The sequence below is a fragment of the Poromitra crassiceps genome (genome assembly GCF_964638095.1).
Source record: "Poromitra crassiceps genome assembly, chromosome: 18".
NCBI lineage: Eukaryota > Metazoa > Chordata > Actinopteri > Beryciformes > Melamphaidae > Poromitra > Poromitra crassiceps.
Window position 1 is genome coordinate 24,950,051 of NC_139636.1, and position 25,108 is coordinate 24,975,158.

General features: G+C 42.2%; 1 protein-coding gene across 1 annotated transcript; it reads right to left on the reverse strand.

Annotated features, from left to right (window-relative positions):
• Positions 1-4,853: 4,853 nt before the first annotated feature.
• On the reverse strand, positions 4,854-24,508 carry ca12 (carbonic anhydrase XII; the record flags this gene model as incomplete). The annotated part of the gene is made up of 9 exons (XM_083655062.1): positions 4,854-6,171; positions 6,837-6,963; positions 10,354-10,511; positions 10,777-10,840; positions 10,912-11,007; positions 17,239-17,381; positions 20,382-20,561; positions 23,712-23,732; positions 24,448-24,508. 9 exons carry the CDS (start codon positions 24,506-24,508, stop codon positions 5,516-5,518), a joined length of 1,506 nt encoding a protein of 501 aa, XP_083511188.1. The 3' UTR covers positions 4,854-5,515.
• Between the last annotated feature and the right edge of the window lie 600 nt (positions 24,509-25,108).

The following is a 25,108-nucleotide window of genomic DNA, read 5'->3' on the forward strand; positions in this document are numbered from 1 at the left end:
TTTAAACAGAGAACAGAGAACAGAGCTCACATTGCCAAATTTATATAGATAGATTCATGCCTTCTGATTTCCTTTGTTTAAAAAGGCTAATGCACTATTACTTTGTTTGAAAATAAAATAAAATTATGACTATGATCATTTTCTATTACACTGTCTTGAAAGTTTTTTCACTCAAAAAGTAAATTCTCTAAATCTATTCTAAACTGTATAGGTTACATACAACAATCCATTTCCAAACCACCGAAAATAAGGAGCTGCTCTTTTATAGAAAACCACAATTACACAAGATGTGCTTTTGATTTAAATGATGTCACACTGTCTAGTGTGAGTGGGACAAGTGACTGTACATTCCCACCAAATCAAACTAATGAGGACACCAGCCCATAAACTTCATCATTCTTTTTACAACAGTCTGAAGGTCAGATTTATGGTTCACTTACATCTGGACATTTTCTCGAAATACCCTCTGCAATTGTCCACTTTACAGTATATATATCTTCCACCCCAAAATACATCATGGACAGTTCTCAGTTTGTGCTACCACTGAAACGTAATGGCTTCATCAGTGTTGTTGTCTAAACTTCAATTACTTCATTTCTGAGAAATCCCCACACTTATCAAATAATAACATACAAATGGTACTGTACAGTAGGTAAACAACGTCAGGTCCCACAGTCAGTCAATTCTCAGGTTAACTTTGAACTTAAAGGGGCACTTTATCGAAAAACAGTGCTGATTTATTTTGCACATGATCTCACACGTATCTGAAAACTGTAAACCGTTTTGCAGACATTCATTTAGTTTTACAGTTATTGAGTTGATTTGAGTTAAGTTGATGCCAGTGATGTCATCAGAAGGCACTGAATCATTGGGTTGTAATAATCACTTTCGATCACATCACTGGCATCAACTTAACTCAAATCAACTCTCAATTCTAAAACAAATGATGAATGTCTATAAAACTGTTTACAGTTTTCGGATATGTGATGTGTGAGTGTATGTGCAAACTAAGTAAATCAGCATTGTTTCATTGTTTTTTGGTGAATAAGCTTTTTTTTTGTATTGTAACAATTTCACTTATTTTAACAATCCCTCTTCTACTCCTTTGGGGATGTCGGCATCCCTGGCTGGCTTGCTGTCTTTCAGAGGCTGTAGCGGGCTCACTTTTAAAGCTAGAGCAAAGATAGCCTACTGGTATCCAGCCCAGTCGCCAGATTAAAATGACGGCATTGTATGTTTGTAAAATCCAGGGACATGTAAGAATGTGAACGTTTGTAGACATGTGAATATTAACGTTATACATGTACACGTCATAGAGCTGGACCTCACGGCAACCTCCAGCAGTCTTGAATGTAATGATAGTCAGTTTAAGTCGGTCAAAGTCATACTAGGGAGAAGGGGTGGGGAGTGCAGACCGTAACAAATGGTCTCAACCCCAAAACTGCTGCAACAACTTATGAGACATAATTGACCATGGGGATGGCCATCATATACTTCTCTCTCATCATAATGTTTGAGGCCCAATACACTCTAAACTTTCAACATTTGAATAAATGCCTAATAAAATACAAGGTTTATTCCAGATTTATGACTAGGAAAAAACTTGACACACCGTACTGAGCATCTCAAAGTAATTCTTTGGGTTCCCAGCTTTCAATGTGGCGTAATACTGTTGACCTGCTATCTCATATCTCATATCTCCCGTAAAAAAGTGTCTCGTAGGGAGGAGGGAGGAGGGAGGAGGGATGGAGTGGAAAAGGTTAATATCATGGGTACCGTGTGATTCAACAAGCACAATGTGGACCTACTGTATGTTGTTTTCCCCTTTACCTACCTTTTTCGCTTTAATAGCCAGCAGATTATAGAGACAATGAGAACAACTCCCAGTGGAGAGGCCGCCACTATGGAAATCAGTAGTGCATCTGCAAAGCATGGGAGCAATAGAAGCATAATATTTAAAGTTATAGTGTAGTGTATCTACCTGTAGTACATGTGCCTGTCTGCATGTGTGTGTGTGTGTGGGTGGGTGGGGAGGGGGGGGGGGTCACATTTTGAGTGTGGGAACAATTATGTCCACACATTAAGGAAGAACCATCAACAAAACTGCAAACCCAGAAAAATTGTGGTTATAATATTTCAGTGGTTTTAGAAATACTTCCTGGGCCTTCCCAGCGTGAGCTTTTTACACTAATATCTGAACTAATTTTATATTCCAAATTAAAATATTTACCAACATTGTGTCATACTCTATTAGATATACACATGTATGAGGCCAATGTTTTTAGACATTGTAGCTATTTTTCTTTTCCTTTACATTTTAAAACTAGTTTTCTGATTCTGAGTCAACATGTCGGCACACATATATTAAACAAAGGTCATTTTAACTTGTTAAAACCCCACAAAAGTAAACAAAGTGTTAGTACCCTACAGACTAGAAAGTGAGAATCACATGATGCTGGATAAATGAGATAAAGCTGTCATGGAGAGGACAACATGCAACAACAGGTAAACTGTAAATGTAGAAAATACTCAAAAGCAACATACCAAGGTTCATCCAAGATTGGCCAGCTAAGTAAAGAAGAAAAAGAGAGGAAAAGCAACGTGAAAATGGAAGTCCTAGAGACAAAGATACCTCAGATATGGTTCCATCATAGGAAGAAGAGTGGAAAGGATCATCACAGGCAAAATATAATAAAAATAAATAAAAATAAAATAATAATAATAAAAATAATAATAATAAATGACAGTTAATAATGGCAAGGTCTTCTTTACAACATACAGTTAGTTCTTTGAATACACCAGCTGTCAGATTTGAAACTCATCATGAAGTTAGAACCAATTTTGTATGAATGGTCATACAGTTGTATTTGGTGGTGCAGGTTCTGCTCCCTGTATGAATCCCAGCGAAACCTTCCGACGTAGAGAAGGAAAACCTACTGGAACTCGGTTCACCACCCACCTTCTAATTAATGGAGTTTACCCACCTTGTTAGGCTGAAATAGATCATGACACACAAGTAGTACACAACATGCAGTATTAAACTGATGTGTGACAGGGAGACAGACTTCCCAGAAAACAAAAAACAAAAACTTAAAATATAGCACTTTTTGCTTTTCCTCTGTTTTATTTACCAGTAACGTTACATCACCTTCTTGTCACGAAGTCCTTAACAAACTCCACACTCCAGACACCCAAACAAACAACCTCCACTCGCTCCACAAATTGCTCTTTCTCACTCCTGCACTGTTTTCAGCTGAGGTTTAAAAAACAACACATAATACATACATAATAGGGCAAGCTGTGGTCATATAGGTGGCTGAGATATGGTTATGTCATGAGCCATCATCATTCATTGGTGTTTGTGGGCCAAGTGTAAGTGGCCTGTGTGGCCCGTAACTGGGCCAGCACGTGCCAGCTGGTGTGATAAATAACCTCCTGGTGGCTGGTGTCTCTCATTACATGAGTATTTTCATCTATTTACTCCAGAGTCCAACTTTCAAAGCCACATTTTCACTTAGTGGGAACCATAAACAGGAGCATATTCACCACATCAACTGCTGCCGCCTGTCTTTGGTTTGCCCCAAGGCTTGGTCCTTTGCTCTCTTCTGTTCTGTAAACACGAGCCCTGCTCGTTTGTCCTCTGTAGTCTCAAACAAATCTCATGATGCAGTTAATAACTTATGTTGTGGCAACAATTTACCGTAACTTGTGCACGATATGCAGTTCGATCTCTCGCTTTATTTTTTCCATGTGCAGGAGATACAATTTGTTCCCTTGATTTCCTCATTTTGTGCACAAATTGCCAAAACGTGCCCTCAAAAGTCATATTGTGCTCTCGATATAATTTATAAATGCGCTCTTCATGAGCTTATAAAGAGTCAAAGCACATGGTGATTAAATGTGGCACTCTCCTGGGTGTGTTGCTTGTTTACATGGCTTGAAGGTTAAGTAACTATTTGCATGCAATATTTGGGGATATGCCTGATTAGTGTAAACAGACAATGGATATTAACATACCAATTCCTGCCTATCTGCAGTACCTAAGGTAGCCTAGCTTTTAAGTTGCAGTTTTAAAAACGGTTTAAGGGAACGAATTGTATCTCATGTGCACGAATGGACTAAAAGTGGCATGTTACAGTAAATCGTGGACTTATATAACTTTTTTCTCTCTTGATTGCCAGGCTCCATAGGTAGCTGCTGCTTCCCTTCATGCTCCAAACTTGGGATTACTCCCCATCAGTACCATGTCTTCAACTGCCCTGCTTTCACCTCAGGAACATTGTTTTCATCTTCTTCATTTCTGATGCCAAATGCCTTATCCACTGATTGATATACCTTTTGTTTCGATAATTGCAGCTTCATGCTCCACGGTTCCTTACAATTATGGAGCAGGTTACTCTCATTTTCAATTCTGTTCCCCATATTCACCACCTCTTGCCGGCGCATTAGCACCAAGCACCTCCAAGCTCTTCACCTGATGCTTTTTTAGAAGTGAACCATCAAAATCCTCCCCTTTATTTCCAAAATTCAAGCTCAACACCCCCCACTGCTTCTACACATAATAATACATGATGGAGTGATGGACTGCCAACCTGTCCAGAGTGTTTCCCAATGCATGCTGGGATACGCTCCAGCCCACTGTGACCTTGAAAAGGCTTCAATGGGGAAAGGAATTAATGACTGAATTAATAATAATAAGCGTTGTACAAGTTCAGAGTAAAGGGTATAGATCGAGGGTTGAAATAATAAATTTGCCACGTATGCTTCATGTATAATGCTTTTATTCAAAACAGTGCCGTGTCTAGCGGTTTCCGGACTTATTTCAAATGGCGTTTAGAAAAGCAGCACAAATTGTAACAGCGCCAGGATGCTTAAGCTCTCACAAATTCTTCTGGTTTACTGTAGATGTCTTTCTCCACTGTTCAAGACAATAACCACAATTGCTACAGCATAGGACTACAATTACCATACTATAGGCCTAAACTTTCCAAATAAAACTAAATATTTCCTTGCCAGGCAGTCTCTTGTCTTTGTGTGTTACATGTAGCTCTATGCATATACATTTCAGAGCACAATATGCTAATGCTTAAAAGAATTCTGCCTTTGTCGTAGGCATTATAGGAAAGCAGTTTTCAGCTGGGCAAAACTCTCCAAGGAGAACAAATGTCCATTGTGAGATAGTAGTTTCATTTCATCAAGAAGAATCTCCCTGACACAACATAATGATTTTGCTATTCTAATTTGTATCGTATCTATCCATCATATTTTACTATAGTAAATTAAGTAAAACTACAATATTTTTCTAGCAAAGATTATATAATTATTATGTGCACATACTAGAAAGAATAATTTAATATTAAATACTTTTGTGAAGAAGTCATCGGGAGATGACAGTTTAGTGGTTAGGAGAACTTGCAGTGGCTACATTGTGTTGTGGGACACACAACCGATGTCTGCTTGGGAAAGTGACATAAGCTGTGTCTCAACTATCTGCAGTATCTTGTCAAGAATCTGGCTAGTCTTCCCTCTCCATTGGCATAAGCCAAGGATGTGGATGACCCTGGGTCTGGGGTTTCCTGGGCACAGTGGCAGGGGAAAGAACTCCGTACTTAGTCAGAGGGGTGCTTTGCTTCATTGCTGTGGAAATCTTCTTCTGAGTCATGGAGGCTTTGGTCAGAGAGCGATCCAACTCAAAAGCCTCATCGGTCGGCCGTCCACGGAGTATGTGTCTGATGGTGGGGAGGGCTAGGTCCGACTTACAGTCCAGGTAGCTCCTAAGGTTGAGCTCGGGGAAAACGACATCTTTGAGAGCCTGAACCAGCTGGTTCTCAGTGTGGGACCGTTTGAGCTGGTGGATAAGTCTCTGTTCCAGTGAGACATAGCACAATGTGCCCTCGGTCAGCCCCGACTTTCCCACAGAGCGGTTGGTCTGGCTCTTCTTCCACAGCGAGGGTTTCAGCCGTTGTTGTTTGGGGTTGGCCCGAGTCCCGGTGTGCTCATTCTTGAGGTGTTCCCACTTCTTGCCAGCATGGAGATTCTCTGAACCGCTTGGTAGGAGCTGGTGGAGCCCTTCATCAGCCATGTCTGCTAGGTCTCCGACCAGCAACTGCTGAATGATTTGCTTCCTCATGAGTGGAGAAGTGACTGTAAGAGTAGCTTGCAGTCCTCTGCCTGCATCAGACACAGAGCCAATCACAATGTGTTAAACAAACCAGCTCAAGGATATGCCTTGGAACGACTTGGACCTACAGGTTCAGCATGCACCAGCATTGCCTGTACGAAAGCAGAAGCCACCCTCTGCTGAGTGCCACTATGAAAACCAACAACACCAAGGGATGCCACACTGCCATGTAAAAACAGATCTGCCATTAGAAACGCACAGCCTCTGAAAATGAGGTAAACATGCAGATTCTTGTCATACCGCACTGTATGGTATCTACATGTAGCTCCATACGATGTGGTAAACCACCACTAAAAGTACATCTCTGAAGAAGTCAGATTTACGGGTTGTGGAGTCAGTGTCTCATTATGTAAAAGGAATGGTTAATTTGTAGTGACTTGAAGGATGACCTGTTTTCCAACAAGCTCATTCCTCTCAATCAACTTTAAAGACAATTATAAATAGCATCAAGGTAACAGCTTAACCACAAGCAGGTGATATCATATGAGCAAAAGGCAGCTTGACAGCCACACGCACCTCTCAGAAAAGAAAAAAACACCCACACTTCACTCAAACCAGTCCTCAAGCCATTTTGAAATCAGCGCAGTGTTTAAACACATAAGGTGAACTTTGCCCTCATGCAATAATGAAAGCCCATCTTGAAGACCATATTTACCCTCCTTAAAAGATACCAGCACTACCCGGTTGTCAGTAGGCTGTGGTTTCCTGTAGTTGCCATTCATAGGCACAAGGGCCGACTCCTGGGCATGGGAGAAGTAGATGGAAGTAGCTAGGGCCAGAAACTGGGGAGATGAAACAAAACAAAACAAAACATGATGATGTTAGATATAGAGATTTTCCATACCCTAAAGGCCACGATCATTTAATTTGCAGACTAATTTGAATATTAAATAATGGTTGATATTAAGGTTAAACTGCAGTCAATATGAAAATGTCTGGAACATTAATGTTAAAGCAATATTCCACTTAGTTTTAACATGGGGGTTATTTGCACTTTACTGCCATGAAAACCAGAATAAACTACTCATCAAGATCAGATGCAGCTGGGACGGCCGCCTCGCCTGCTCTATTGGCATGCGCAGCACACAATTGCTCAACTTCGCATCACTGATGACATCACTCACTGATGACATCACAATTGCTCGAGTGACCATCACTGATCACATCATGGAGTGCTCGAGTGGCATCACTCAGTGCACAATTGCTTAACTTCGCATCACTGATGACGTCAGTGAGTGATCAGTAGTGAGAGAAAAGCTGACCAAAATCATCACAAATCTCACAATGTGGGACCAAAATTGCAGACAGAAAGACAGACAGACACAGATTTGCCAATTTTATATACTAGCAATCTCGCGCGCTACGCGCACTCAATTCCTCGGCCTGCAGGTCGCCCACATCACTGATGAAGGATGACATCATCACTGATGAAGGATGACATCATCACTGATGAAGGATGACATCACATCATTAGGTAATTAGGGCAATCACTAAATCAGGTCACCCGCACGGGTGCTCTTTAGACTTCCTGAGCCCGATCGTATGTAAAACAGCATAGCTGTGGCCGGCCAAAATTCTGCTCACACACACGCACGCACGCACACATATGGACACTTCTCTAATTATAATAAGGAAGAAAGATGATGATGATAATGATGATGATGATGATTTATTTTGAAAGGTTTTTCCAACAATACATCTTGTAATCATAACACAATAAAGCTTGGATGTCTGCCAAGTGGGGGTGGGGCTCGAGGCCACTCTCCAAGATGCAGGTGACCACCGGATGGATACCGACGGAGATCATCTGCCTGTTCTGATGATCATGGCGGTAGTAGCAGACATCATCCTCAGGGTAGCCTCCATGGTGAGGCAGACACTGTCTATCATCTTGACAATAGTACTGTAGTGATCATCGCTATGGTGATCGTAGGCATCAGACGGACGGTAGTGATCTTCAGGATGGGCTCTCATATGAGCCTGCCAATTAGATGCGCCGTCAGGCATACTGTGGCTGTCACCATGGCGATGAGGGTAATCAGGCAGAGGTGGGTAGTTGTCATCGGGCGTATGGTAGGCTGCACCATAAGAAGGGTTGAAGCCATTACCAGGCTGACTGTAACCCGCCCCATGCTGAGGCTGGTGTCTGTCATCATGCGGGTGGAGGCTGTAATGGTTTTGATAGGCATCCTCAGGCCAGGACCGACAGCTGTCTTCAGGCTGACGGTAGGCAGGACAATGCTGAGGGTGCTAGCTGTCATTGTCTGGATGACGTGGAGCAGCACCATGCGGAGGTGGAGAGTAATACCTGTCTCCTTGGTGGTGCAGCTGCGGCTCTTCCACCGCAGTTGGGCTGTGTTGAGGAGGGGATTTCCTCCCCTCTGGTCTTGCTGGAGAGATGCTGTCATAGCGAGGGGATGACTCACCTGAAGCTTCAGGTGAATGTGCTGAATGTAGGGGAGGCAATCCTGCCCTCTTTAGTAGACTGTTCCACATTTCCACATATGGGTCACGTTGGCTGCCTTCTGGGTGTAGAGGCTCATCCTGGACTAGCACCTGTGGAGCATCTTCAGACTGAGGTGGGTCCTGATGATCACTTAGTGGCATCAGCTTACTAATGGGCACTGGTGTGGATAATGCCTCGTGCCTCTGGCATCTGGACTGTGACATGGCACATTGCGAAACTAGTTCATAAGGGCTAGAGATCATGTCTTCAATGTGTCGCAGTCGGTCATTTTGCTCTCTCATCATGCTATGAATACCTGCTAACACATCAGTAAAGATAGGCTGGCTGGCCTCCTCATGAACAGGAATGCGATGCCCAATAGGGTAAGTGACCTCACAATCCTGGAGATTCGATGGCGGGCGGCTGTGCTGTCGTGGACACTCTCCACCTGGTCGTGGATCTCTCTCATCTGGTGAGAACATCATCTTAAGGCTGAAGTGGTCGATTGAATCCTGGTTCTACCGAGGGAGGAGTACTGGTTCCTTTTCGTACTCGTACTAATCCCACCACCGTCTACTGGTCCTATTTATACCACCAGCAGGGTAGGATTTATGACATCACTGATGATGTCACTATACATTTTATGACATCACTGATGAAGTCACCATGCATCAGAGAGGGATTTATGACATCACTGATGATGTCACTATGAGTAATGGCATCACTGATGATGTCACTATGTGTTTTATGACATCACTGATGATGTCACTGAGACATCACTGATGATGTCACACTGGCACCCCGTTGTCAGTTCACAGCGATCTCTTTTTAGAAAGGTTTTTCCAACAATGCATTTTGTAATCACAACACGATAAAGCGGTCATTTCAACAGCCGCTCCCATATTTGGTGTGCCCTAGACCTAGAAAGCCTTTTTTGTTCCTGTTGCACGCAAGGATTAGTTCTGATTTTTTGAACTATTTGCTACTTACCAATGATGATGTTGATTGGTAGATTCCTTTCTCAGCACAATCCACACTGTTCCTCATACTAGCTCCAGATAGTTAGCTACAAACCATTACAAGGTCAATGGGGTCACACTCCTGTCTGTGCAAGCTGTCCTCCAAAGTGCACACAAAGTCAATTTCAGTGAGCCTCAGTCAGCTTGCACAGACAGGAGCACGACCTTGTGGTTTGTGGCTATCTGGAGCTAGTATGAGGAATCGCATGGATTGTGCTGAGAAAGCTAATCTACCAATCAACATCATCATTGGTAAGTAGCAAATAGGGCTAGGGTTCCAAAAAAATCAGAACTATCCCTTTACGATTGTCTCCTTACATGTGATGTGATGATCTCAAAGCCTTTTTTCTTCAAGAGCATCTGTGTTTTTCCTTGAGTCTTATTATGATAAAGATCAGTTCTTCAGCACACCACTACCTCTTTTCACAGTTTGATGTTCTAAAACAAGTCAATTGAGTCACAATAGCAGGATCTCTTGTTGAATCAAGTTTTTAGGTCAAAAGGTTTTCAAGTAAAAATAAGCAAGGAAGTAAAAATCCAAACGCTACAAACTCGTCGCAGCTGCATCCGATCTTGGTGAGCAGTTTATATTCTGGTTTTTATGGCAGTCGAGTGCCAAATGCTGCTTTAAGTCCAAACTAAAGGCCTACAGACCTACTTTAGTGTGATGGCTAACCTACTTGGAGAGGTTAACAGTGATGAAGCACCTGTTTGCGAGAAATTGTGACATGATTCCTGAACACTGTCCACAGCACACTAGGATAGCATGGAGGAGTCGTCAGAGAGCCGTCATAGCGGTAATACTCATCCAAGCGTGCAGGCAGCAGTGCTCTCATGTTGAAACCTGGAATCTGCACTCTCTGACCTGCCAGTTGACATGCGCAACACAGTTATCTTCACCATTAAACACCAATGTGGCTGTAAACTCTATGTTAAAGAGTAAATGAAGAGCTTAAAGATTAGGACCCTGGACACAGAGAAAATGATGATACCAGAGTCGTCACTGTTTGTTTATGTGTTACAAGTTTAGCTTCAGGACTACGTTGTCAAAATGAATGCAACTGGATGAAGTGTCAGTAGGTTAGTGTGATCAAATCTTCTGCTAAAATGAAATATCAGTTCAAACTCACCCCTGTATTTGATGCCATTGAAAAATTTCAGAAACAGTTCGAAGGCTGGATTGAAATCCCCAACCTGTATGAGAAGAATAGTTAGAAGAGTCTGCTCACATTAACAGGTCACCTTTCCCATCCACAGAGCCTCACCTCAATCAGCACACCAAGCACAGCCAGGCCGTCAGATTTGTCGATAGCTGTGGAAAGGCTGGGGTATTTTTCTGAATTGAAGTGCACAACATGCATCTGTGAAAGTAAAGACAGACAAGGGTAACACTTTAGAATACAGCCCGCAACTAACAGGCTAAGTACAGGGTAATAAAATCTGAATTTATGGAATAAGGAGGTAATAAAGGGGGACTTATAAAAACTTATACTGTACCTACCGGGTAACTACCGGGTACCTATTCTGTTATTACAGGGTACGTATGACCTATGAGAAATAATCATTTCAATTTCATTTCAATTTAGGAGAACTTATACTGTAGTTATTCCGTAACTATCGGGTACCTACAGGGTAACTAAAGGGTACCTATTATGTTGTTACAGGGTACTATGGCCCTGACAGAATAGGCACCTGGTAGTTACCCTGTAGGCAGTGGCGTGCCGTCCATTAGGCGAACTAGGCAAATGCTAGGGGCGCTTGAGCCGTTAGGGGCGCCAGAGAGGGTAAAAAAAAAAAAAAAAAAATTACAAATACTTTTTCATGATAATAGGCCTACTATTATTTTCCAATAGTAGACAAAAATTAAGCAGAACAACGTCTTAAGTCTTTAAATAATAGTGAAATCATTTTTCTAATTCTGGCTTTCTGGCTGCCTGGGCTGCAGCACTTTCACCATGGTCCCTAATCCATATCCATACCACCCCACCCCCTGCGCGGCCGCGCCCCCTTCTACCTGCTCGGAGCTTTTTCCCAGAGTGGGGGAAGGGAGCTGGAATGTGGGTGCTGAGGGTGCTGCAGCACCCCCTGGTGGCAAGAAATGGGATTTTCGAAATTGTTGGATTTGGCTGTCTTGTGTTTATACCACCAACAAGATGCAATTAAAAACAGTTTGTGCTTCCCAGCTCTAATCTTATTTCATACGCTCTCTCTTCAAAAGTGTTTGATTTTCATCATAATCTGGTTTTCCATAATAATAATAATAAGTTCAGTGTTTATGCCTGTGTTGCTGTCTGTTGTGTAAAACGACTAAAGGGAGAGCAGGTGCTTACATGAAAGTGAGTGAGAAAAGGAGAAGATACTGAATAATGACATCACAACAGTATAATTCTAATGGTAATTTAAAATTAAATATTCTTCTAAATATGGATGAAAGTCCAAAAAACGTCAAATTTTCTTCGCCGCTGCCCTCGCGGGCAGCACCGAGAATCCCTTCCTTACAGCACCCCCTACCTAAAAGTATGATTCTGAACCTGCACTGCAGTGGTGGAATTAGCTGTGATATAATTTGTATTATATTTTCTTTGGGGGAGGGGGGAGGGGGGGCACCAGCAAAAATCTTGCCTAGGGCACCAACTTGGTCAGGCACGCCACTGCCTGTAGGTACCAGATAGTTATGGAATAACTACAGTACAAGTTCTCCTAAATTGAAATGAAATTTAAATGATTATTTATCATAGGTTATACATACATACCCTGTAACAACAGAATAGGTACCCGGTAGTTACCCGGTATATGTTCTTTATAAGTCCCCCTTTATTACCCCCTTATTCCATAAATTCAGATTTTCTACCCTGTACTTATTATCTGCATTATTTGTGTCCGCTCACAAACTGCTGCAATATCATGACACATAACAGCCAAATGGACACTCATTTGGATTTCAAAGTTAGACTGTGTTTTGCAAGAGGACTGGCTAATCCTTCGGTAACATTGACCATTGGGCTCTTAGCATGCTAGTTAGCTGGCCAGTCGAGCAAGCATGTGTATATGGACGATACTGCTACACCACAACGTTACTATGTAGTTGGGTCCTCTCCAGCATTTCAGTGACCGGAGAAAGCCAAGACCCAAACTTTCATCTCTTCTCCAATCATCTTATAGATATAAATCAATGGTCCAGCCTTTGTATCCTTCTTTCTTACATTAATATTTGTGATTGTAATTAGGAAGTGTTGCTGAGTCACCTCCATTAGAAGTATTATACACCTATGCTCATGCTATTGGGTAGGAACAGTATGGGTGATTCAGAGCATCACATTGTATTTGTGGATGCTAGCTGTTAAAGAGACAGACCACATCATAAATATGACAGTTTACAGACCCTGTTGCGACCACGGGCACAACAAGTTGTCTGTTTTTTCATGTATTTTGTGTGTTCTGTGTACCACAAAGGCATGCAAGTCGTGCCAGCCAAATATGTTGGAATTGTATTTATGGACTATATCTGCCCTGGGGGAAAAAGGTTGAAAATTCCTCTATTTCTGGGAAATGTTCAATTGTCCATCATTCCATCCTTCCAAAACAAGACGTCACCAAGTTAAAGTGAGAGACTGTGGTTGGAGTCTGGAGACACTTGAAAAGATGCATGCTCTCGATGTGTCCGCTCACAAACTCAGGTCAAACCACAGCACCTTAACTCATTGAGTGCCATGGACGTCCTTCGACGTCCAATTAAATAGTGACGTAGAGTGCCACGGACGTCCTTCGACGTCCAATGCGTTTTTTGACGGTGGGACGTCGATCAAAGCCTTCCGCAGCTCCTGTACAACTATAGTAGCTATTGGAGGTCTATAACCTATTTTACAGAACCCTTAGGTGGCGACAGTGCTCTCCAGATTACAGAAATGTCAGGAATACACAGCCTGAAATAGCCTTGATCAAAGAGAACCCGCTCATGCTGCAGTCCAGAGCCATGTAGATTGTTCTGGCTGCAACTGACGGTGCGTGCGAACACAGTCAATCCGCGCACACAACTGAGTCCTTCTGCCTCTGTCTGTCTGTCAGCATAGTTTCTCCACATGATTAGCCGCTAGAAAAGCAGCAGCGCGACACTGAAAAGCCAAACCTTTCACTGCAGTCCGCGTGTGGCTTCTCCATGTTGCGCTGCCTGGGAGGCGGCGCACCAAAAGCATTCCGAAAATAGACGCTTGGTGCGAGGCTGTGTGTTACTAGTGTGGGGAGGAGTTTTCAGCTGAGGGGGGGGAGGGGGGGTGGGGCACGCAGGGCAGGACACAACTACACCACATCACTACATCAGAAAATATTATCTAGAGTCAGTGAATGTGCTTGAAATGCTGCATTTCACAAAAGGCTGAATATCTCAGCTTATAATTTGAAATGCCTGAAAACGCTGAAAACAACCTATCTTCTCCGGCTCATAACTAAAGAACGGAAAATGGTATCAATAAACTTTTTTTTGCTGATGATACAATAGAGTCTCCTTGTTCTTTTTGCGTGTTCGGTGTTTACATAGTAATATCACACAATATTCTGTGGGCCTCGAGAAATCACTGAAAACGCTCTGAAAACTCTGGCACTGGGAGCGTCCGTTCTCCAAAAGTGGCTGGCACTCAATGAGTTAATGTGGTTCTGTTGCAGCAGTGGCCCGGTCCAATAAAAGGACACAGGTTGTAACTTGCATTTCAGCTTCTACCCACAGTCTTTCAAGTTAATGCCAAATGACATAGAAAGTCACCTATTTTTTGTCTGTTATAGTTGAATGTTCCTTCTAAACTCTGCAGTCAAATCTGTATAGTATGTATATGTGTGTGTGTGTGTGTGTGTGTGTGTGTGTGTGTGTGTGTGTGTGTGTGTGTGTGTGTGTGTGTGTGTGTGTGTGTGTGTGTGTGTGTGTGTATATATATATATATATAGAGAGAGAGAGAGAGAGAGAGAGAGAGAGAGAGAGAGAGAGAGAGAGAGAGAGAGAGAGAGAGAGAGAGAGAGAGAAAAGAGGGATCCCCTGCACAGCAAGTGGGATGATCAGGTGCTGGTCAATTCTAAAAATCAGAATCAAAGTAATACCACCCACACACACTGGAGTAACTTTACTGTGGTTTATTAGCAAATTCGCTAATAAAGTTTGCTAATAAACCACAGTAAAGTGTGTATGCGGTGGTATTACTTTGATTCTGATTCTTATATACACACATATATATATATATATATATATATATACATATATATATACAGTATATATATATATATACATATATATATACAGTATATATATATATATATATATATATATATATATATATATATATATATATATATATATATATATATATATATATATATATATATATATATATATATATACAGTATATATGTATATATATATGAGAGAGAGAGATAGCGAGCGGAAACTGCTTGACTCTTCCTAATGTGCAAAACCTGCTTACTGGCTTGACTCACTAAATGGCGCAGACAGACACTTTCCAGAGGTGGTTCAAAAGCAAAGCACTTAATAGTCTAGTACTCTAATCCCCTAAAACCCTGGAGAAATAAGAGGGACTGGCATCGTACTGAGGTTGACTGAAATTATCTCATTGCCACTTGGCATGTGTACCAGGAGATGATAGATGGTAGATGATGACGGTTCTAATTAGAACTATCTTTGCCTTCTGGTATATACTATGTGACAAAATATGCAAATTTACAAATGTTGGAGCATACTACAGTATATATTTTGATCTGAAGTTAGACCTACTAATCTCACACTGCATGTCTCATTTCTATGTACCGGTATTGTGTACACGGCAATTTGATGCAGTCATTTAAAAAAGACTAGTGAGCACTTTCTAATGTCATTGGTTGGCTAGACATAAAAGTCATAATCATAAAACAAAATACATGCCGTTTATCATGTTTTTTCCCCCTTTACGGTAATTAGAGTGAAGCATGGTTTCTTTTTATACAAGCATTCAATTATAAAGTCAAGTATATGATAAAGATGTACAATAAGCTGCTTCTGCTACACAGCTCTCTTAAGACTTCCTTCAGCTTGAGGAGCAGCGTTTGCAAGCCTTGGAGGGTATAAGTGGCGCTGGTTCCTCTGCCAGTCAAATGTCACACGTCCAAGTCATATAGGGCTCTATCGTTGCAACGGCCTAAAAACTGCCAGGCGCAGCGCAGATTAGTGGGTGTGGACCAGCGCACTCGATATTTTGGTGTCGGTGCTACAGGTGGCCTTAAGCATTATAACCATGCCTTTTAAGCATACAATTATGCACAATCTGCTTAGATTGGTGGAAGTTTGTCCAGAATGATATCGTTTTCTCTCCCCTGCTGCACAGGTAGGATGATGCACATAAATATAGCCTACATTATGTAAAGTCATTGCATAAATGTGTTTTTATTGTAAAAGAAAATGTGAAGTAAGTCGTCTTATTGGAGCGACATCACAGTAGGAAGTCACAGTAGAACCGTGTTACGGCTGTCACTCATCTCCTAATTTACGTTAAATCTGCGAGGGATATTTATACCACCTGGATTACATATACGTTTCACATAGGGTTGTGTTTGGATTTCTGTTTTATTTTCGCCGATATTTAAATGTTCGAGAATTGCATGTTGTGTGAACAGAAACATTATTTCTATGTACCACTTTAGGCAGTTTAAGCTGATTTGGTTGATATTTCTTGTCGAAATGGATTAACCTAAATGCATGCTGGGAGATTTCACATGTGGCTCAACAGCCTCTGAGGGAGTGAGAGAGAGAGAGGGACTGTCTGATGCGCGAAAGAGAGGGAGTGTGAGAAAGAGAGGGGGAGAGAACAGCCTCTGAATGACAGGGGCAGTCAAAACTACGATAGAACAACTTTTTTCCATTGGTCTTTGTGCCTGTCTGACGCACAAAGGTGAGGGAGTTAGAGAGAGAGAGAGGGGGAGAGAGTGTGAGGAGGCAGAGGAGAGCTTGTGCGTAAATACGCACAGAATATCCGTGGCGCACTGAATAAGGCCTGGTTTTGAAAAGCGTTAAGCGCTAAATTAACGCCAGGGGGGAAGATATCGTTAGGCCGGTATTTAAGGCCGAAACGCCCATTCTGGCCTATTCTGGCACTGCGCCACGCCTCTTTGGCGTAAAGCGCATTTCGGTGCTGAAAACCATGTTGCTATCTTCCCGAGGCAGGCGCAAGGCACGTTTTTTTGCGTTTAACGCCAGTTTTTGCGCCTAAGGCCTGTGGGAGAATAGGGCCCATAGTATTAAATCATTTGTCTGGACGCACAGATGCTGCCGCATGATGCTGAGACCAGTGAAAGACATACCAAGCCTTGGTTGGACTAAGCTTTCCTCAAACTGATAACTTCACAAATGAATGTACTTTTTGCAGACAGGCCCAGAAAATAGAAGCATTTCAAGTGCTCTTTGCTCTGTTTACCTCTGCTGCATACTGCTTGCTGTTCACCACATGTTCAGAGCCTGTTTACCTCTGCTGCATACTGCTTGCTGTTCACCACATGTTCAGAGCCTGTTTACCTCTGCTGCATACTGCTTGCTGTTCACCACATGTTCAGAGCCTGTTTACCTCTGCTGCATACTGCTTGCTGTTCACCACATGTTCAGAGCCGGCGGGCCTGCTGGAGGAGCCCCAGTGGAAGTGGAGCTGAGCGGCAGTGTAGCGATGAGGCAGGCTGGAGATGTGCATCTTGGAGGGCAGAGATAGCTGCACTGTGGACAAAAAGACAGAGCGGGGTGGGAGGGATGGTATTGTTTTCACCTTGTGAGTGTGTGTGTGTGTGTGTGTGTGTGTGTGTGTGTGTGTGTGTGTGTGTGTGTGTGTGTGTGTGTGTGTGTGTGTGTGCGTGTGCGTGTGCGTGTGCGTGTGTGTGTGTGTGTGTGTGTAAGTAAGTAAGTAATACTTTATTTATATAGCACTTTTCAAATCCATAGATCACAAAGTGCTTTACATCAGGAAATAAAAACAGGTTTCCAGCAGGTTAGAACAAAATGCCAAATTGTGTGTGTGTGTGTGTGTGTGTGTGTGTGTGTGTGTGTGTGTGTGTGTGTGTGTGTGTGTGTGTGTGTGTGTGTGTGTGTGTGTGTGTGTGTGTGTGTGTGTGTGTGTGTGTGTGTATGCGTATGCGTATGCGTGTGCGTGTGCGTGTGCGTCTGCGCGCGCGCGCGTGCTGTGTGTCATCATCAGAATGTGGTTCTGGTGACACCTATTGTAGCAGGAGCTACCACAGAAGCCGTGCAAGATGCAGTCACGAAACTTTACAGGTTTGGAGTTGACATCATTCATTTTAAGTCACGGCCGGTGTGATCCCATCACAAGATGGGCTCTAGTTTAATAATGTTTGTGATGGCGCATTAAGTCATTTGCATACTCATTTCTGTTCGGTTCCACTTTGACGTGCATAATAACCAAATAGAATTGGGGACAGAAATAAGCACGCTGACATCATTTTACTGTACATATCTAATCAAAAAAGACTATATATAGAAAATATTGTAATATAATAATATGAATGTTAAGTACCAGTAACATCCACATGATCGTGAACTACTGTATCCAAGACCTAAACTGCAGAATCTAACATGGCTCTGTGTAGTCAGTTGCTCTCTTTGTTGAGAGGTTTGAGAGTCGGTGGAGTGACGCAGTCACCTCCTCCCGTTCGGATGTTTATCATTTAGCCACTGTGCGATGAATGGATGGCTTGAAAGTGAAAGACCTCTGTCAGCATATTTCAGACCCACGTCATACCCATGATGCTCCTTAGTTAGTGGCATTGTAGCCCATCAGACATGCACACATATGCATTTGTCTGGTCTTTGCATCCTACCACTTGATGGCAGGTGGTGAAGCAGTGGCTGCTGGGTACTTTATTTATGCTGATGTAACAGCCGTTGTAATGTTGTGGCCAACACAGAGCAGACATTACACATGTGTAGTTAGTTGCTGTCATTGTAATTTCTCATAGGTAACCATTTTCTACATCATGCTTCAAGAAACATGTAAGAAGCATATTATGACCAGTTCTGCAGCTTGCTACTCAGTGTCACAGCTACCGCATTTCTCCTTGACTGAAACTGTATATATCTTCTCTTCAAACAAAGCAGAATCATTCAACAATAAAACTATAATTTTGTGGAATAATCACAATCTTCTGCATAAGTAATCAAAATAATGTGTGCCTCTGTGGCACATGGGGTGTTGTCTACATTCTGAATGCTATATTGAGATCCAGCAATGTGTGTTATGAATAGATAGTAAACATAATTGTAGGAAATAAAACCGATGGTGGTTTCTTTTGTTATGATGACTAATCTCTGCTCATATTTTACCAGCCTAAACATGGAGCTTTTTCTTTGGGTGAAAAGACAGCTAAGATAATAAGAGAGTGATTATGGAAAATTGACGTGGTTGATATAGAAAGAGGATCCTCCTATCATTTTCTTTCAAGTTTGCCAACAGATTAGCTCTTTAAGGCAAGAAGATCTATTCCACATTTATCTGGGACAATTTCTAATGAATGCATGGAAAAGTACATCTCTTTAGTTTCAAGACGACTCACATTGTACAGTAACATTAACATTTGGTAACATTTGGCTTCAGGGATAGAGACTCAAGGCGTGCAGCGATTTTAAGCCTTTGTTCTTTGGGACCGAAGACAATCACCTCTGTTTTGTCTTTGTTTAGCTGGAGGAAATTCTGGCACATCCAGTCATTTATTTGGTCAATGCACTGACAGAGTGAGTCTAAGGGAGCATATTCACCTGAGGAAAGACTTATATAGAGTTGGGTGTCGTCTGCGTAGTTATGGTAAGCTATTTTGTTTTTGTGCATAATTAGGCCTAGAGGGAGCATATAAAGGTTGAATAGAACGGGCCCCATAATGGATCCCTGAGGCACCCCACATGTCATAGTTAGGTCAGATGTGTAATTGCCAATGGAAACGAAGTACTTCCTGTCTTGGAGATAGGATCTGAACCACTGGAGGACCGTACCCGATAGCCCAACCCAGTTTTCTAGCCTGTCTAATAGTATTGAGTGGTCAACAGAGTCAAACGCAGCGCTAAGATCCAATAGCACTAGGATAGAATTTTTGCCTGAGTCTGAGTTCATTCTAATGTCATTTAAGACTTTAATAAGCGCTGTTTCTGTGCTATGGTGGGGTCGAAAGCCTGATTGGAGTTTATCTAGGAGATCGTTGGAAGTTAGGAATCTATTGAGTTGTAGGTAAACAACCTTTTCAATTATTTTGCCTATAAAGGGGAGATTAGATATTGGTCTGAATTACCGATGCGTCAAGACTACGTTTTTTTAGTAAGGGTTTAATAACTGCAGTTTTCAGGGACTCAGGAAAGGTGCCAGTCAGAAGGGAGCAATTAACTATTTGCAATAAGTCTGACGACAAGCAGTTATAAACGCTTTTAAAAAAACTTGTTGGAAGGGTGTTGAGACAGCACGAAGATGGTTTAAGGCCTTGCACAATTTCATCTAAAACTTTGTGGTCAACAGCGCTGAACTGGGACAAATTTATCGAGCAAGGGTTAAGTGGGTAGGGTGATCTCGCATCATTACTTAGTGTGGAGCCACTAATAGCTTGCCTGATATTAATAATTTTGTCTGTAAAAAAGGCAGCAAACTCATTACATTTGACATTAAAATAAAGTAAAAAACAACAACAAACCCATCATGCATTAACGTTGATGGTTTATACTCACCAGAATGTCCATTGTTTCCAAGAGTAAGCTGTTCATTGGCTGACAGGTTGTAGTTCTGAACCTCGATTGGTTGTAAACTAGGGTCGAACCTTAGCAGGTCTGACTTGATGTCTATTGGAGACTGGAAGGAGCCACCGCAATAAGGATAATTCTTGTGCCAGTGGTGCAGTCCCTCTGGGCCTGCAACAGCATCAATATCAATATCAATCATTAGCAATAAAACACCTACTGGACATGACTTGAAGCCCAAATGTCAGTGTGACTATATACAGTACTATTGCATTGTAAGCAGAGGTGGAAAGTAACTAACTACATTTACTCAAGTACAGTAGTAATTTTTGGGGTACTGGAACTGTACTTGAGTATTTCCATTTTGTAAGGCTATATACTTTTATTCCACTATATTCCAGAGGTAAATATTGTACCATTTATTGTACTACATTTATAGCTGTGGTATAGTTACTTTTAAGAATAAGGTTTTACATGCAGAACATACAAAGAACCATTCTTCAAAATGACTACTTTTGACACTTAAATAGATTTTACTGCTAACTTTTGAATGCAATGATGACCATTACTTAAACCCTTTCTTTCTTTCTTTCTTTCTTTCTTTCTTTCTTTCTTTCTTTCTTTCTTTCTTTCTTTCTTTCTTTCTTTCTTTCTTTCTTTCTTTCTTTCCAAATCAGGACCACAGTGATTGGGATACATTATTACATGCCTTTTCAAACAACCCATTCTCACTCACAAGTCAAATACTGCCGTTTGGTCAGGAAGCATAGTCGTCACTTCCCAAAGGTAGCCCCCTCTCGTCAGAAAGCAACGATGTGGGCAACGGGGTGGGCACGGTAGTCATGTGACCTTGTCCCATCAGACATCGATGATGCGTACTGCCAAGCGGAGCCCAGCGTTGGAAAGGCCGGCCTGTGGGCCACCTCTGGTGGCTTTGCCGCAGAGCTGACCAAGCTGGACGTGGAGCTATCTCCCCTAACTTTGACCCATATCCAACCTTAACCTTAAACTTTTTTTTTTATACCTTGCAATAGTTCCCGGAAGTAAGGTTCTGGATTAAGCAGCGCTGTAGAATTGCAGCAGAATGGACCATTTGTGATGTACTTTGAAAGGGTAAGATGTTTAAAGAATCAAATAGTATATTATCAGCATTATTGTATGCATTCAAACGTACTCTCTGGAACTATTCCCCGCACACACTATAGCTACGTGAGTCACGTGACTATCAAGCATTTTGGACTTCCGTTGTCGCCACTCTCTCTTTAATAAATCACTCGCCTGACCCCGACCAAGTGGCTACCAGTGCCTAACCCCAACCAGCAGGGGGCCACTGACCATTGCCTAACCCCAATCCCACTACCCTGCATGTTGAAAAAGAACAAGAAAGGGGTACTACCCGGGCATGAAAAAGTGACAACACGGGTTCCTGAGCGATTGGCAGTATTTGATGATTTGGGAGAGAGAATGTGTTGTTTCTAATGTTAACTTGGTCAATCAAAGGACAAACAAGCTCAGCATGACCCAGTGTGAAGTGCAGGAGAGGATGTCTTCAAACAGTGCCAGGGCTTGTCCTGTGGCCTACTCAACATTTCATCTGCAATCAAAGTGAAGTTTATCCACACAGAGAGAGCAGCGTGGGATTTCCTGCTTGCTCTTGGCTCTATTGAAGGCAGTGAGAGTGAGAACCAGGCTGTTGTTAGCTGGGAGAATGCAGTGAGAATGCTGTCTCTTTCCAAATGAGAGGTTGCTATAAAGCACAGAACAACCAAAAACGGCCACTCTTGCAGTTTTCAAGTCATGCAGTTTGCTATGTGACCTTAGCCGAGGGTGTCTCTCAAGAGTGTGCGGAAGTGCCAACATCACTGTCGCATTTTTACACCCATTCATTATCCATTCAGAATTCATTTGAGAGTTTGCCATTCAACATTATGCCAGATGAGCATCATTAAACATGAATGATGCAGTGTGTGAACCCTGACCCCATCACATCTGTGACTCAGAGAAATGTGAATTGATGGTACATGACAAGTCAAAATGCATCAAGATAAAGCTGTCAAATCACTGTATAGTTGTTTGAGAGAAAAGTCAAAGTTCAGGCGGCAAAGCATTCCTATAATAAGAAAGAAAGTGACTGTTATGGCTATAATTACTCAGTGTCCAGTTCATTTGCTGTTTTACAGTAAATTAGAGCCGGCTTGCCCTCTCATAATCACATTCGTGGCCTGTGGTGGCTCTCCAGTGTTTGCAGGCCACGACTAGCCTGCGTAAAACCCAGCCTTCAACATGACGTCACAGGCTATGCCTGTAGCGTAAGTCTTGGCAATGGTGACTGATGGCACATAGAGGTCACGTGGAGGCTGGGTTTACCCAGGCTAGGCCACGACTGCTTGTAATTATTTAAAATCTTGGCCTCGTAGTGGACGACATATAGACGTTTACTCGTTCATCACCATTACGGGTTATACGGCCCAGGTGGTTGGGTTTGGCCGCAAGGAACTCTGCGGGATATGCCACGTTCTGGCCTGGTTACGTGTTTCTCCAGGGGACGGGATTACTTAATAAGAATGTAAAGAAAATAACTGTAATGCGTTATAGTTACAATTAGTTGAATACTGATGGGGTAGCGGACCTTTGCAATTAGAATCAAAGGTTTTTGCTCTCATTAATGCTAAGCCATGGCTGAATCATCTTTTCTCAGTGCCCTAAATTAAGCAAGCATCATTTACCCTAACTATAACCATTGACCATAAATTACTGTGCAGAAACATTAGATAAAAAAATAGAATATCTTTTATTCACACCAGATGTACTACTTGCACAAAATAATTCTAGGCTATTTTAATTTGAAAAATAATAATTTAGCCCAGTGCATAGTCAAAATTAAGATGAATATTTGTGTAAATATTGAATTAAGAAAAATTGCGATATAATGATTTCAAGTTCAACCACCTGCCTATTTGTTGTTTTCAAATTCAACAGACTATTATAAAGCAGTGACACATTGACAACAAGGTCACTCTGTCTGAGTTGATGTAGTCATGGTTCAAGATGCCGCTTGACATGGACCTCCTCCTGAAGGCTTGAGCCAATGAGGACAGCCACTTATGAAATGTGGTCATTGCAGAGTTTGTCCAGTGCAATGAACGATATACAGTATGTGACCGAAGGGTTTTCAGTACTGGCTTGCATCAGGAGTCAAACAAAGGTCAGACCACCCCATGGTTTCCTTTTGATGCATTGTCCATTATCATATAAAAAATAATGTAAAAGAAAAAGTCAGTCATGAGAAAAATAATGACAAAAATATATTATCAGACTTACCATTGTATGTCCATTTGGCACCTGAAAGAGATACAAGAAAAACCTGTTTGCCCACAAAATACAATCTGAACCAGGCTTTAGAATCAGAATCAGGTTTTCTTGAAAGCATGGCTACCTCCATACCACTATCATTCATAACATTTTTAAGACGACTTATGGAATATAACTGTAGCTCCACACTTTTGAAATGTGTCCCAAATGTATTTTTTATGTTAGGCAATGATCATCTTCATCTGCTTTCACCTCATCCTCATATGCATTAAAGTATTAATATAATTAAACTATCAACTTTGCAAAAGGGATACAGGACAATTGGACAATTGCAATATGAAGAAAATGCAACACTTAACAGTCAGCAGTAATCTCAGTGCCAATGAACTGCCAACGCCAAGTGGTCATCATGCCTCATGTCACCCTCAGTTTTTTCAGTGTCAGAAATAGCTGATGGAGCTGGATGAAACACCTGCCAGCAGCATCGTCCCTGCTCTGCCTCAGTCTGGACCGACCAACCACTAAACATATCCTATTGTCAATTTAATCCTATTTTCTTCTTGCTTGTCTTCTTCTTCCTCCTCCTCTTTACGACGTTCAAAAATCAAAACTTGCTAGAAACGTTATCTCGTCTACGGACAAGAGAAGAGTCAATTCCCACTTTGAGCAATTCAATTGCCACTGATCTACAAGGCTCCATACAGATACTTTCCCCCTCCTCCAGTAAGAATGTTCTTGTTCTTACCATGCAAGACTGCGAAGAAAGTCACTTGGAGGAGGAAGACAGTGGGTGTTAAACTCTGCATCTCGGTCCCTTCAGTTCTCTGTAGTGGAGCGCACCAGCTTGGAGGAGCGGAGCGCCAGCCTCTTCCAACCGGCTTTTATAGTCATGTTGCCAGCTCCATTGAAGCTCGCGCTGAATGACGTCAGATGCAGAGGAATCCTCCTCGTCTGGTCACCAGAGAGTGACGGCTCAACAGCGTCGACCGCACCGCAGCAGCCACGCGAATTTACCAGGTCGGGAAATGGCGCAATGGAGCACTGAGCGGCGCGCTACTGGAGAGCTGGAGGGCTTCTGACGCACGCCAACCCCTCGACGCTGTCCTCAAGTGCGCCTGTAGGCTACTGTGAGTGTGCAGGGAAACTGACTACTACCACTATGTCTGTCTGTCTGTCTGTCTGTCTGTCTGTCTGTCTGTGTGACTGTCTGTCTGTCTGTGTGTCTGTCTTTCTGTGTGTCTGTCTTTCTGTGTGTCTGTGTGTCTGTCTGTCTGTCTGTCTCTGTCTGTCTGTCTGTCTCTGTACATGCATCTTGCTTAGGACACCCCTTGCAGGATGAAGGCATCTTGTAATTTTTAGGACATCTTTTTATTTTTTTAATACCTTGGCTGATGCTGCAATGGAAA